Here is a 12,641-nt window from a genome sequence, read left to right as displayed (position 1 = left end):
CCCTTGAGCCACAGCCCCACTTCCCTGGGGTTTTTTTTTTAGTGATTAATTGGAGATGAGTCTCATGGTATTTAGTGCCCAAGCTGGCTTTGAACTGAGATCCTCAATCTCAGCCTCCTGAGTAGCTAGGATTACAGGCAGTCGTCACCATGCCCTGCTCTTATTGCTATAATTCTTGACTGTATCCTGTTAGTTTTGCATCTTGTTCTTTTCTTTTTAAACTTCGTCATATTGTCTTTTAGTAGCATTTTCTTCTTTTTATTGTTTCTTTTAAAAAGGTAGTGTTCATTAAGAAAGTCTTAGGATTCTGTCTTTGATAACTTAGTTGCTTGGTCGTGCCCCAAGTCACAGAGGTATGGATTCATAGCTAAGCTATAACATGTCTTCTAGCGCGTGGGATGTAAACAGTCTTTGCATACTAAGTTTTTAATAAACTTCTCTCCTTTAGGAACGTTTGGATGAAGCAAATGCTGCCCTGGATTCAGCATCAAGACTTACAGAGCAGTTAGATCTAAAGGAAGAGCAGCTTGAAGAACTTAAAAAACAAAGTAGGTTTTTCCCCCTTGTCCTTTGTTTCTAGTTGTCCTTTGTTTCTAGTCTTCTACTATGTGTTGGTATAGCTGAGTGAGACCAACATTGTTTGTGGGTGACTTCCATGTCTATCATAGATACTCTCAAATACAAGAGTAACTTTGTGAAACATACATCTGGGTATAGCCAACTAGATTATTGATTGCAAATGAGGTTTTACACCTAGATATTCATTATGTTTTGGTTTGGTTTTGGAACTGTCTTTCCCTAAAATGAGCCTTACATTTAGATTTTCAGCTGGGCCCCAGATTAATAGGTAATTCATAGTGCTTTCTTAAAGCTAATAGCTGAAGTAATGACATGCACTCATTTAATCTCTGACTTAGTGGTAACCAGGAAGTTGAAGCTATTGTAGGGTTATATTAGCAAGTAGTGGTTTAAGGTGATTGGAAGGATGATAATAGAGCCCAGAAATGTATAAGCTTTAGGGGTCTGTGTTGCCACAGCAGTAACAGGAAATATAATTAAGAAATTAATACCATCTGCATGCATATCATCTACATAAAGTAGAAATTAGAATGCTATGGATCAGAAGAAATAGTTAAAACAAGAATCGTGACTTGATCACTAAGATGGTCAGCAAACCAAACTGTTGAAGCATGGAGGGTAAAGCACAAACCTAAGCAACTTGGCCTAACTCCAGGAGACAGAAATGGAAGTTTCTTAGGAGTATAACAAAATAAAACACAAGAAAAAAACTAAGACAAATGGGGTGTGATTGGCCTTGAAATAATGCTAAAAGTCCTCTACTTTGTAAGAATTGCCAGTCTAGGAACTCTAAATCTAGAATATGACCTGGAAATGGACAACAAGGAAATAATATGTACTAAATGTATATTATAGACAGTTGACATAATGTAGGCTGTATTAGTCTTTTCCATTTTCATTTGCTACTCAACCCCAAAGTAAAGAGTATTCTTATAGGTTAAAGAAACTGAGATGTAACTCTGATTTCTAGAGTACATGTTCTTTCCATGCAGGAACATAGTTGTCTTTTATTCTAGAAATCTACATCTTTGAAAATATGGTAGTATCCTCTGTACTGTGCCTTCACTATCCAAATGGCTACCTTAGCAAGATGTAGCAATTATTGACAAAATGATGTATTTAGATGTCAGGCCAGTACAACTATATCATTAGTTCAGAGACATACTGTTACTGAAAGAGTTAGCTAAAGCTGGACTAATGAAAGTATCCTTGGTCTGCAGTAACTCAATACTATGCATCCTGCCTCTTGTAATCTTTTTTTTTTTTTTTGTCAGCTCTGTGGCTTGAACTCAGGGCCTGAGCACTATCCTTGGGCTTTCTCAAGGCTAGAACTCTACCACTTGGGCCACAGCACCACTTCCAGTTTTTTCTGTATATGGGGTACCAAGGAATCGAACCTGGGTCTTTGTGCATCCTAGGCAAGCACTCTACCACTAGGCCAAACCCCAGGCCCTCTGTAATCTTTTTTTTCCCCATATATTTTTTATTGTAATTAATAGAAGGGTTACATTATATTCACCAGATAGAGGGTGCATTGCTTCACATACATTGATACCCTTTCTCATGTCTTGGTCCCCATTTCCCTCCCCCATGCCCTCTGTAATCTCTTAAGGCCACATTCCCTATCTATCATAGTCATTCCCAGCTCATAATGTAAGATAAAAAAGAGTCGTGACTTGCTGTAGTCAGTAAAAATATCACAGCCCTTTGTAGTGGTTAGTGCTTACTCAGGTACCGGTTGAAACTCCCAGTGGTCAGATATTCCCACATTTTCTTATTAAATCTGCTAAGACAAGTAGCCTGGATTCCTCTTCAAATAAAAGTTATATTGACTGCACATCATAAAATGTACAAGATGGCAGGGCTTATTTTGTGGAATCAGTATTAGCTATGGAGAGAACTCTCCTTAATTAGGTTTGTACAAGTGCTATTTGGAAAGACAGGCAGGGAACCAAGGTGGCACAGACAGGAAGGGAACTACAAAGACAGCTGGTTCTGTTATGTCTTTACATTAAATTACTCGTACCCTTTCCAGCTCTTCTAACAATGTTTTTCATATGATCTAAGTGCTTAATACTACTTATAAATCTAAACACAAATGTGACTTTATTTTCTCAGAGCTTTACTCTTAATAATATAAATAAACCTTTGATTGGCTTAGTTATTTCAAAAAGCATCACTGTATATTTTCCTTTATAAATCATTAAGTACTTAAAATGTTGATTGATGTTGTAATACTGCATTTTATTTTTAACACAGAAGTTGGCCAGACAGCAAAAATTTTTGCCAGGAGAAACAATTTTGAAAAAGACAGATTGATTTTTTTGTTGCGAGAAAGTACACAGAGTCTTGAATTGTAGAGGCAAAGTATTGTTTTATTTCTATGAATTTGTAGACTAATGATTAGTTGATTTTCAGTTTCAACATTTGAACAATGTTAGGAAACTCATTTTAAAAACGATAGTCAAAATAGTTGATTATATCATACTACTAAAGATAAGAAGATTCAGTCTGGTCAAGCACAGGCTGGAGATGTGATAAAATGTCTAGTTAACCAGTTCAGGATCCCGAGTTCAAACTGCAGTGCTACCCTTTCCCCTATACATTCATGTGCGTATACATGTATGTATGTTTATGTGTGGATATGAATAGATATGTCACATGAATGATACCAGTATTAAAACAGGTGAGGTATGTAATTGCTAATGCCATGTATGTGCCATTGAAGGGGTGCTTATACATCTTTAAAAAAAAAAACAAAACATGATGATGCTTATTAGTCACTAAGTACTTAATGAGAACCAGCTGCTTAGTTCCTGTTAGTGCAATGTGGAATTATAGATAGTATCCCTTTTTGAAGGAGTTCAATGGCATGTAAGTTAGTAATTTAAGGCAGCAGTTATCAGAATATATGTTCTCTAGAACTCCATGAAACATCAGCCAACATCCTATGAAGGAAAAACATTCAAAGGCAGCCTTAAACCACTATTGGGATTTTACCTAGAAAGTAAAAGAACTATATATAAGACTGTAAGAACTGTTTAATACTAATTTACACCTTCAGTGCCTAAAGAAACTCCAAGATCATCTAGGTACTATGTTTTAAGACATTGGTTGGGAGAAGAATTCCTTCTAGAAATGATTTTAACATCTTACTACGAGTATTCTTTTTGTTGGTGGTGATAGTGATGGTTATCTGGCTTGAACTTTGGAGCCTCAGTGCTGTGCTCTTTGCTCAAGGCTAGCACTTTACCACTTTGAGCTACAGTATTACTTATAGTTTTTCTGGTGTTTAATTGGAAATTCCTTCCCAGGTTGGCTTTGAACTAGAATCCTCAGATCTCAGCCTCCTGAGTAGCTAGGATCACAGGTGGGAGTCACAAGTGCCCAGCTAAAACTATTCTTTTTCACTATAGTTCTAAAGACTATTTCATATGCTATCTTACATTTGTTTTCTCAAACTCAATTCACTGTTTTATGAAGCAGATACGAGAGCATCTGTCTTTATTCTGAGATAATCAAGTTCAGAATTATCATAGAATTGTTAGTGATGAGAAAATATACACCTTCATATTTTCCAGCTGCACAGCTAGACTATAACTGAGCTATTCAAAGATGGCTTTCAGATATGTGGACATTTTACTTCTTTAGCTTGTTTTCTCCTCCTCTTCTTCCTCCTCTTCCTCCTCCTCCTCCTCCTCCCCCTCCCTCTCCCCCTCCTCCTCTTCCTCTTCCTCCTCCTCCTCCTCCTCCTTCTTCTTTCTTCTTCTTCTGCCAGTCCTGGGCTTGAGCTCAGGGCCTGAGCACTGTCCTTGGACTTTCTCAAGGCTAAAGCCTCTACTACTTGAGCCTCAGCACCACTTTCGGCTTTTTTCTATGTATTTGATATCAAGGAATCAAACCCAGGCCTTCGTGCGTGCAAGGCAAGCACTTTACCACTAGGCCAAACTCACGGCCATAGCTTGTTTTCTAATGACATCCTTGTGATAAATTCTTGCTTAAGTGAAAATACTTGGATAAATAAAACCCAAAGCACACAGTAACTGTTACCAAAGTGAATTTATGCTGTGTAAAGAAAAATAAGCAATAAAATTTAGTTCTAACATCAGAAAGTCTTTAACTCTTGTCTGTTGGTACCTTTATCTTCATTTTCCCTTGCCCCCAATGCTGGGAATCAAACCCAGGGCCTTACACACACTAAGCAAGTGCTCTACTGCTTACCTCCCCCCAGCTTTCTACATGAATCTATTTGTTGATCATGGGACTTGAACTCTGGGCCTGGGTGCTGTCCCTGAGCTTCTTCAGCTCACGGCTACTGCCCTACCCCTCAGCCTGGCCTAGGCATTGTCCCTCAGCTCTGTAGCTCAAGACTACTGCCCTACCCCTTGAGTCATAGTGCATGCCACTTCCGGTTTTCTGATGGTTAATTGGAGATAAGAGTTTCATGGACTTTTTAGTCCCCTGGCTGGCTTCGAACCCCAATCCTCAGATCTCAGCCTCCTGAGTAGCTTAGGGATTACAGGCATGAGCTACCGCACCCGGCTTCTACATGAATCTTGAAGGGGATCCATAGCTGATCGTGTGTATGTATGTGTATGCATACATACTGGTGCTTGGACTGGAGGTCTGGACATTGTCCCTGAATTTATTGCTCAAAGCTAGAATTCTACTACTTGAGCCACAGCTCTATTTCTGGTTTTTTCTTGGTCGGTCATGGGACTTGAACTCTGCGCCCGGGTATTGTTCGTAAGCTCTTCAGCTCAAGGCTAGTGCTCTACCACTGCCATTGAACCACAGGCCACTTCTGTTTTTCTGGTGGTTAATTAGAGATAAAAGTCTCACAGACTTTCATACCCAGGCTAGCTTTGAACCTTCATCCTCAGATCTCAGCCTCCTGAGTAGCTAGGATTACAGACGTGAGCCACTGGTGCCCAGCTTACTTCTGGCTTTTTGGTATCTCTTATTGGGGATAAGAGTCTCATAGACTTTCCTCCTCTAGACTAACTTTGAACCAAGATCCTCAGAGATTAACCTGAGTAAGATTATAAGTGCAAACCACAAACATCTAGCAATAGCTAATTTTCGCAAGAAATTTAGTGACTGCTTTATAAAAGTCTTCTCTGAGAGCGAGGACTCAATAACTACATACCCAAAGAAATGGACATGGTAATGGAAATACAAACATAACTATATAGACAAAAAACCTATGACTCTATAATCATAATGTTTTATTTCATAAACTGATATGTTTCTATGACATACAAGCCGTTAGCCTAATTTTGATTAAGTTCTAAAGACTAAGTCTCAGAGAATGTAATTAGAGATTCCCTCCTTGAACAATTGTTTGTTAAACTTGTCATTTAAAATATGATATAAGGGCCGGGAGTTTGGCCTAGTGGTTAAAGTGCTTGCCTAGCATGCACGAAGACCCGGGTTCAATTCCTTGGTACCACATACATAGAAAAAAGCCGGAAGTGGTGCTAAGGCTCAAGTGGTAGAGCTCCAGCCTTGAGAAAGTCCAAGGACAGTGCTCAAGCCCTGAGCTCAAGCCCAGGACTGGCAAAAAAATAAAATAAAATAAAATAAAATATGATATAAACATAAGCCATATAATTAATGATTGTTGTTCTTAAGGTACTGTGTTATCTCTCATCACTTCTACTGTCCCTTGGTTATCTCATATTGTTACACTATCTCACTTTGTTATCTGATATATCGGATATAATTGTATTAGGTTATCTGAAATTGGATAGGGAACGGGGGAAAACAAGATGAGGGGTGGGGGAGGGGGGAAGGGAAATGGGGACCATAACATGTGAAAGGGTATCAATGTGTGGGAATTAAGGCACCATTTATCTGGCAAATATCATGTAACCCTTCTATTAATTACAATAAAAAATATATTTAAAAAAAAGTCTTCTCTGAATCAAAAATGGAAAATTTCCTTAAAATATTTTAGAAGAAAATCTTAGAAAATGTATAGAATGAGTTGAAATAAAACTGTTATATGAAGCATAAAAACATGCTTTAAATTTACAAACTATAAAAGCAATTTATAATATTTTTCCCATGGAACTACCTTTGTGGTACTGTATGGTACAGTTTTTATTTTAAATAAAGATATTCTGTTCTCCAGGATGTGACTTATGTAAGAAAACATATAATGTCCTGTTGAACATAGGCCAAATACATTCCCAGACGCTTTGTTACCCAAATCTTTGGAGAGATTTCTTTATGGATGTTTTTGGCAAAAGTAGTGATTTTAGAGGAAACATGTAAGAGGTACCAGATGCAGTTTTCTCAATTGTCTTCAATGGTTAAAATGTTATTTGTACAGCTGTAAACATCTGGGTATACTAGATAATGACAGCATTTTAATTAAGGAAAAAGTGTGTACTAGGTATATATTTTTTAACTTAATGACTATGTTTTTAAGTGTCTTAGCCTAATGTTTATGTCTGGATACCAATGTTTTAGAAATAGCAGTTCTTAAAAAGTTATTTCTCTAAGTGTAAAGTAATGGTGTATTATATACAAATGAGAATGTTTTGAGTTAGTGTTAACCTTTCTTACTTTTTTCAAGTATGGATGAATAATTTAGAATGCTGATTCTTTATTTTCCAGATACTTTTCCTTCCCAGAAAATAAATCAGTTATTCTTTCACTGATTTATCTAATATTCATTGTTAATCCACTATATACTAAACAATACAAATAGGCATTGCAAGAAATAGAAAGTGAGGGATGAAGGGCCTGCCTTCAGTAATTTTGCAAACTAGCAGGAAAGAGAAAGGGACATGTAATCAAATGAGTGGAGTGCAAAGGAAAGAGCTATCTATTTTGTTTTTTATGGTGTTGGGGATTGAACCCACTGAGTTGCACATACTAGACAAGCACTTTACCACTGAGCTATGCTATCCCATCCAAAAGAGCGAGCCACTGGGCTATGGTAATGTGTAAGGGCAGGAAAGGTAAGTGACAGGTATAGCTGACCTCCTTGAATGAATCACTACAACTAAGTAGATAGCTAGCTGGGAAAAATCATTCTAGGCAGAAGAAGGAATTCATATGAAATGAGGTAGCATAATTAAAAACTGGTCATCTGAAAGTAGGGCTGACTAATAATAAGCAAAGGGCAGTGTGGATGTGAACATGTATTAATAATGTAGAGGACTAGGAAGGAAGAGGTGAGAGAGTTGGAGAACTGGAATTTTTTATTAAAATTTTTTTAACTGATTTTTTTACATCATATTTCAAATGTCAGGTTTAACAAACAAGTATTCAAGAATGGAATCTCTATATGCAATCACTGGTACATAAATTTAAGACTATATATCCCATTGTAGATTTATGTCTATGTAGTTCCATTTATATCTCCAAGAGAACTGGAATTCTTGAGATGGGTCACAAATGGAATTGTAAACTTGCCTGGAGTGATGATAGAGACTAGCAAAGAGATAGGCAGAGCCTGGTGTTCGTGGAAGAACACCACACCTGGGTTCTCCTGCATGGACACATGGGTCTAGTGTTGCAAAGTCTCAGCTCCTTCAAGAGACAATAAGAATCTGGACTGGGAATATTCGAATTTTTTTCATGTGACACCTAATTTGATTTTTGTCAAAAACCCTATGTGGATTAAATAAGCACTCCTTGGGGCTGATCTCATTCATCCCGATTTATAATAAGCAGCTCTCAGACATGAGTGCAGTTCAAGCTTCATGACCCTTAAGAACACTTCTATCAGTGTATTTGGGATGTACTGATGATGATCCTCACTAAGTAGAAATAATTACATTGATTTAGCTTTTCACTGACAAAATTGGGGCTGGGGGGGCCCTGGTATGTGTCAGTCCTGGGACTTGAACTCAAGGCCAGGATACTGTTCCTGAGCTTTTCTTGCTCAAAACTAGCATGCAACACTTGAGCTCCTCTTCCAACTCTGTGGTAATTGCTTAGAGATCAGAACAGTATGGATTTTTCTGCCTGAGCTGGTTTTGAGCCCTAATCCTCATTCTCAGTCTCCAGAATAGCTAGAATTCCAGGCAAGAGTCACCAGCATTTAGCAAAATTATAGTCTTTTTGAAAAATGCCTGATCTGTACAAACCTTTAAAACTCAAATATTAACTTTATTCAGAATCTTCACTCTCCTAAAAAACTTCACTGCTTTAGGATAGGAAAATATAATATAAATTATCTAAATTTGTGATAAAGGGTTAAGGGAGAAAAAGAAGGAACATAAATTTGATTGTTATATTAAAATATTTATACAAATAAAATCTCTTGGACTGGAGGCATGGCTCAAGTGGTAGCACAAAGCCATGACTAAAAAATCCAAGTCAGAAGCACAAGACCCTGAGTTCAAGCCCTGGTACCAGCATAAATATCTATCTCAGGTATACATAGTAATTTAAATTCGCTGCAGTCATATAGTAAACCTCAATTTGTTTTGTTTTAGTCATAAATTATGATCTAGTTGAGTTCAAATTAATGAAGTAAGGATACATTATTTTAGCAAAATTGGAATTAATTTTTTTTTGTCCGTCATGGGACTTGAACTCAGGGACTGGGCACTGTCCCTGAGCTCTTCATCTCAAGGCTACCACTGCACCTTTGGGCCTGGGCATTGTCCCTGAGCTCTTCAGCTCAAGGCTACCACCGCACCTTTGGGCCTGGACATTGTCCCTATCCTACCCCTTTGCCAGAGCACCACTTCCAATTTTCTGATGGTTAAGTGGAAATAAGAGTCTCATGGACCTTCCTGTCCAAGCTGGCTTTAAGTAGCGGGGATGACAGGTGTAGGCCACTACTACCTGGCACTAATCATTCTTTTAGGACAAGAAAGCAATCACACTGTACTCAGGACCGTGCATTTCTGTGTGTAATTGCTTATAAAAGCACAAAGGAGCTGGGCACTAGTAGCTCACACCTGTAATCGCAGCTACTCAGAAGGCTGAGCTCTGAAGATCACTGTTTGAAGAAGTTAAAGTGGTAGAGCCCTAGTCTTGAGCAAAAGAGCTAAGGCACCTAGGCCTTGAGTTCAAACCCCACAATTGACCCCCCCCAAAAGAAAAGCACAAAGGACGGGGCCAGGAGTTTGGCCTAGTGGTTAAAGTGCTTGCCCAGCATGCACGAAGACCCGGGTTCAATTCCTCAGTACCACATACATAGAAAAAAGCCAGAAATGGTGCTGAGGCTCAAGTGGAAGAGCTCTAGCCTTGAGAAAGTCCAAGGACAGTGCTCAGGCCCTGAGCTCAAGCCCAGGACTGGCAAAAAAAAAAAAAAAAAAAGATTAGATTGGGGGGGCCAGGAGTTTCTCCTAGTTGTAAAGTGCTTGCCTAGCATGCACGAAGACCCAGGTTCAGTTCCTTGGTACCACACCCAGAAGTGGTGCTGTGGCTCAAGTGGTAGAGCTCTAGCCTTGAGAAAACCCAAGGACAGTGCTCATGCCCTGAGCCCAAGCCCAGGACTGGCAAAAAAAAAAAAAAAAAAAAAAAGAAAGAAAAGAAAAAAGAAAGAAAGAAAAGAAAAAAAAAAGAAAAAGTTGGAAGTAGAGTTAAGTTGAAGCAGTCGAGTGCTAGCTAGGAGCAAAACAAAAAACAACAACAAACAAAAACCCACTTTGGAAGGTGATAGCTCCCAGGCCTTGAGTTCAAGCCTAGGACCAGCACAAAACAAAACAACAAAAAGTGACCTTTTAAATTAAAATTTTGTCATATATAGATCATCTAATATCTGGCTCTTGCTTTAAATTATATTTAATAAATGAAGAGACTAAATTGCTTTTGAACATTGTTAGAAAAAATACTTAATTTAAACACCATATTCGGGTTAGATATATTTTCCGGATTTTTAATGCAAGTATAACCCCAAACCCTTACCGACATTGCTGCATATAAACAAATTCCTCCTTGTAACATTTTCCTTCCTCCTTTTGTAACTTTGACTCTTAAAGATGAGAAATTTGCAAAACATGGTAAAAATCGCACTGCCATTAATCCTGCACAAAATATAAAATTATGATGTGCTGACTTGTTGCAGGCTGTTGCTTTTTATATTCCATTTTGATTATAAATCAAGTGGTAGGGGCCATGGCTCCATTTCTGGGTGTTTCAAAGAAGCTCTGCTGTGCAAGGGTTCCCATGTCACACACTCGGAGTCACGGGTGTTCAAAACTAGATTCAGTCTCAGCTACTCTACTACTAAGCTTTAAAGTGTCCCCACCCTTAAAACTTCTAAAGAAATATTTGGCATGTGAAATTATTCACAGAAGTAATTATGTTTGGCTTAAAACCCATTTCTTTATAATCACATTTTGCTTGCCCAGACAAATACAGTTCTGATTTGAAATTGTGGTTTGAGTTCATTTTCAATTTTTGTAGAGAAATATTTAAATCTCTAATGGGAGGAGAAGAGTAAGGGTTCCTAGAGAAAAAGGATCATCTGGAGATCTTTGAAATAGGTGTATGAATTTCTTTTCTAAAGTGTCACTGTTTGCCCCATTCCCTCTAGCCCTTCCCTAAATTCTGAGGGTAGGTATTATTTTCTTTTTTCTTCTTCATTTTCCTGAACTCAAACATCAATTTCTTTTTTCTTTTCCATTGTCTTTTCTCTTATAAGGTCTTGCTGTATAGGCCAGGCTAGCCTTGAGCTCACAATCTTTCTGTCTTAGCCAATTTAGTTATCAGATTAGGCACTTACCACTACGTTCAACATAATTTTCCATTTTTATGGCCACATTAATATAGTAAGATACAGTTTAATTTTGATTTTGTTTTTGTCAGCCGTGGGGCTTGAACTCTGGGCGAAGACATTGCCTCTAAACTCTTCAGCTTAAATGTAGCACTCTACCACTTTGAGCCACAGTGCCACTCTGGTTTTCTGGTGGTTAATTGGGGATAAGAGTCTCAGGGACTTTTGTGTCTGGGCTGGCTTTGAACCATGATCCTCAGATCTCAGACTCCTGAGTAGCTAGGATTACAGACTTGATAATACTCTTTATGAAACCCTTTTGACATGTAATTAGTGTTAAAATGATTACTTATGGAGGAAAGTGGGTAGGAGAAGGTAATCTTGGGTACTACAAGCTGTGAGACTCTTATCTCCTGTTAATCTTTAGAAAATGGAAAGTGGGGCTGTGGCTCAGGGGTAGGATAGTAGCCTTGAGCTGAAGAGCTAAGGGACAACACCCAGGCCCAGAGTTCAAGCCCCATGACGGGGAAAAAAAAGTCACAGAGAGCCATGCTGGTGGCTCATGCTTGTAATCCTCGCTATGCAGGAGGCTGAGATCTGAGAATCAAGGTTCAAAGCCAGCCAGAGCACAAAGTCTGTGAGACTCTTATCTCTAATTACCTATCAGAAAATGGGAAATGGTGCTATGGCTCAAGTGGTAGAGCACTAACCTTGAGCTGAAGACCTCAGGGACAACACCCAGGCCCAGAATTCAAGCCCTATAACCAACCAAAAAAAAAAAGTCTCACAGACTTTCCTGCCCAGGTTGGCTTTGAATTATGATACTAAAGTCTCAGCCTCCTGAGTAGCTAGGAGTATGGGTGTGAGCCACTGGCTCCCAACTACTACATGGTTTTCTCATTTCTTTTAGAATGAAAACCTCTTTTCTGCATTAAAGTTAATACCTCTTAGTGCACATAACCCCTTCAAACATAACAGGTATAAACTCCATGTTGGACTAAGTTCCTTTTTCCCAGATCCTCAGTCCTATGGCTTGTTACCTAATAAAGAGAAGAAAAGTACTGAGTTGTAAAGTACTCACATTCTAATTATTCCACTAAGATTTTACTGATTTTATTTATTTATTAGATTGGAATTTTAAAATAGTCTAAATAGCCAAGAATGTGGCCTAGTGGTAAAGTGCTCACCTAACATACATGAAACCTTGATTCTTTGATTCCCCGGTACCACATACACAGAAAAGCAAAAAGCTTTCAAGGACAAAGCCCAGGCTCTGAGTTCAAGCCCAGGACTTGCAAAAAATGTAGTCTAAATACCCTTCTAGATCTGTCATAAGCTATTGTAACATGATTAGTATGTCAGAGCCAGTGAT

The 12,641-nt window shown here is 38.4% G+C and overlaps 1 protein-coding gene across 1 annotated transcript in view; it reads left to right on the top strand.

Moving 5' to 3' along the window:
- Trip11 (thyroid hormone receptor interactor 11) overlaps positions 1–12,641 on the top strand; it is a 67,547-nt gene that overhangs the window by 45,365 nt on the left and 9,541 nt on the right. The window contains 1 exon segment of the mRNA XM_090344722.1: positions 449–548. Within this exon segment, the coding sequence (XP_090200848.1) occupies positions 449–548 (100 nt within the window).

Source organism: Megascapheus bottae, chromosome 14 (genome assembly GCF_031878675.1).
Source record: "Megascapheus bottae isolate mThoBot1 chromosome 14, mThoBot2.hap1, whole genome shotgun sequence".
Classification (NCBI taxonomy): domain Eukaryota; kingdom Metazoa; phylum Chordata; class Mammalia; order Rodentia; family Geomyidae; genus Megascapheus; species Megascapheus bottae.
This window is presented reverse-complemented; position numbering and strand designations above follow the sequence as displayed.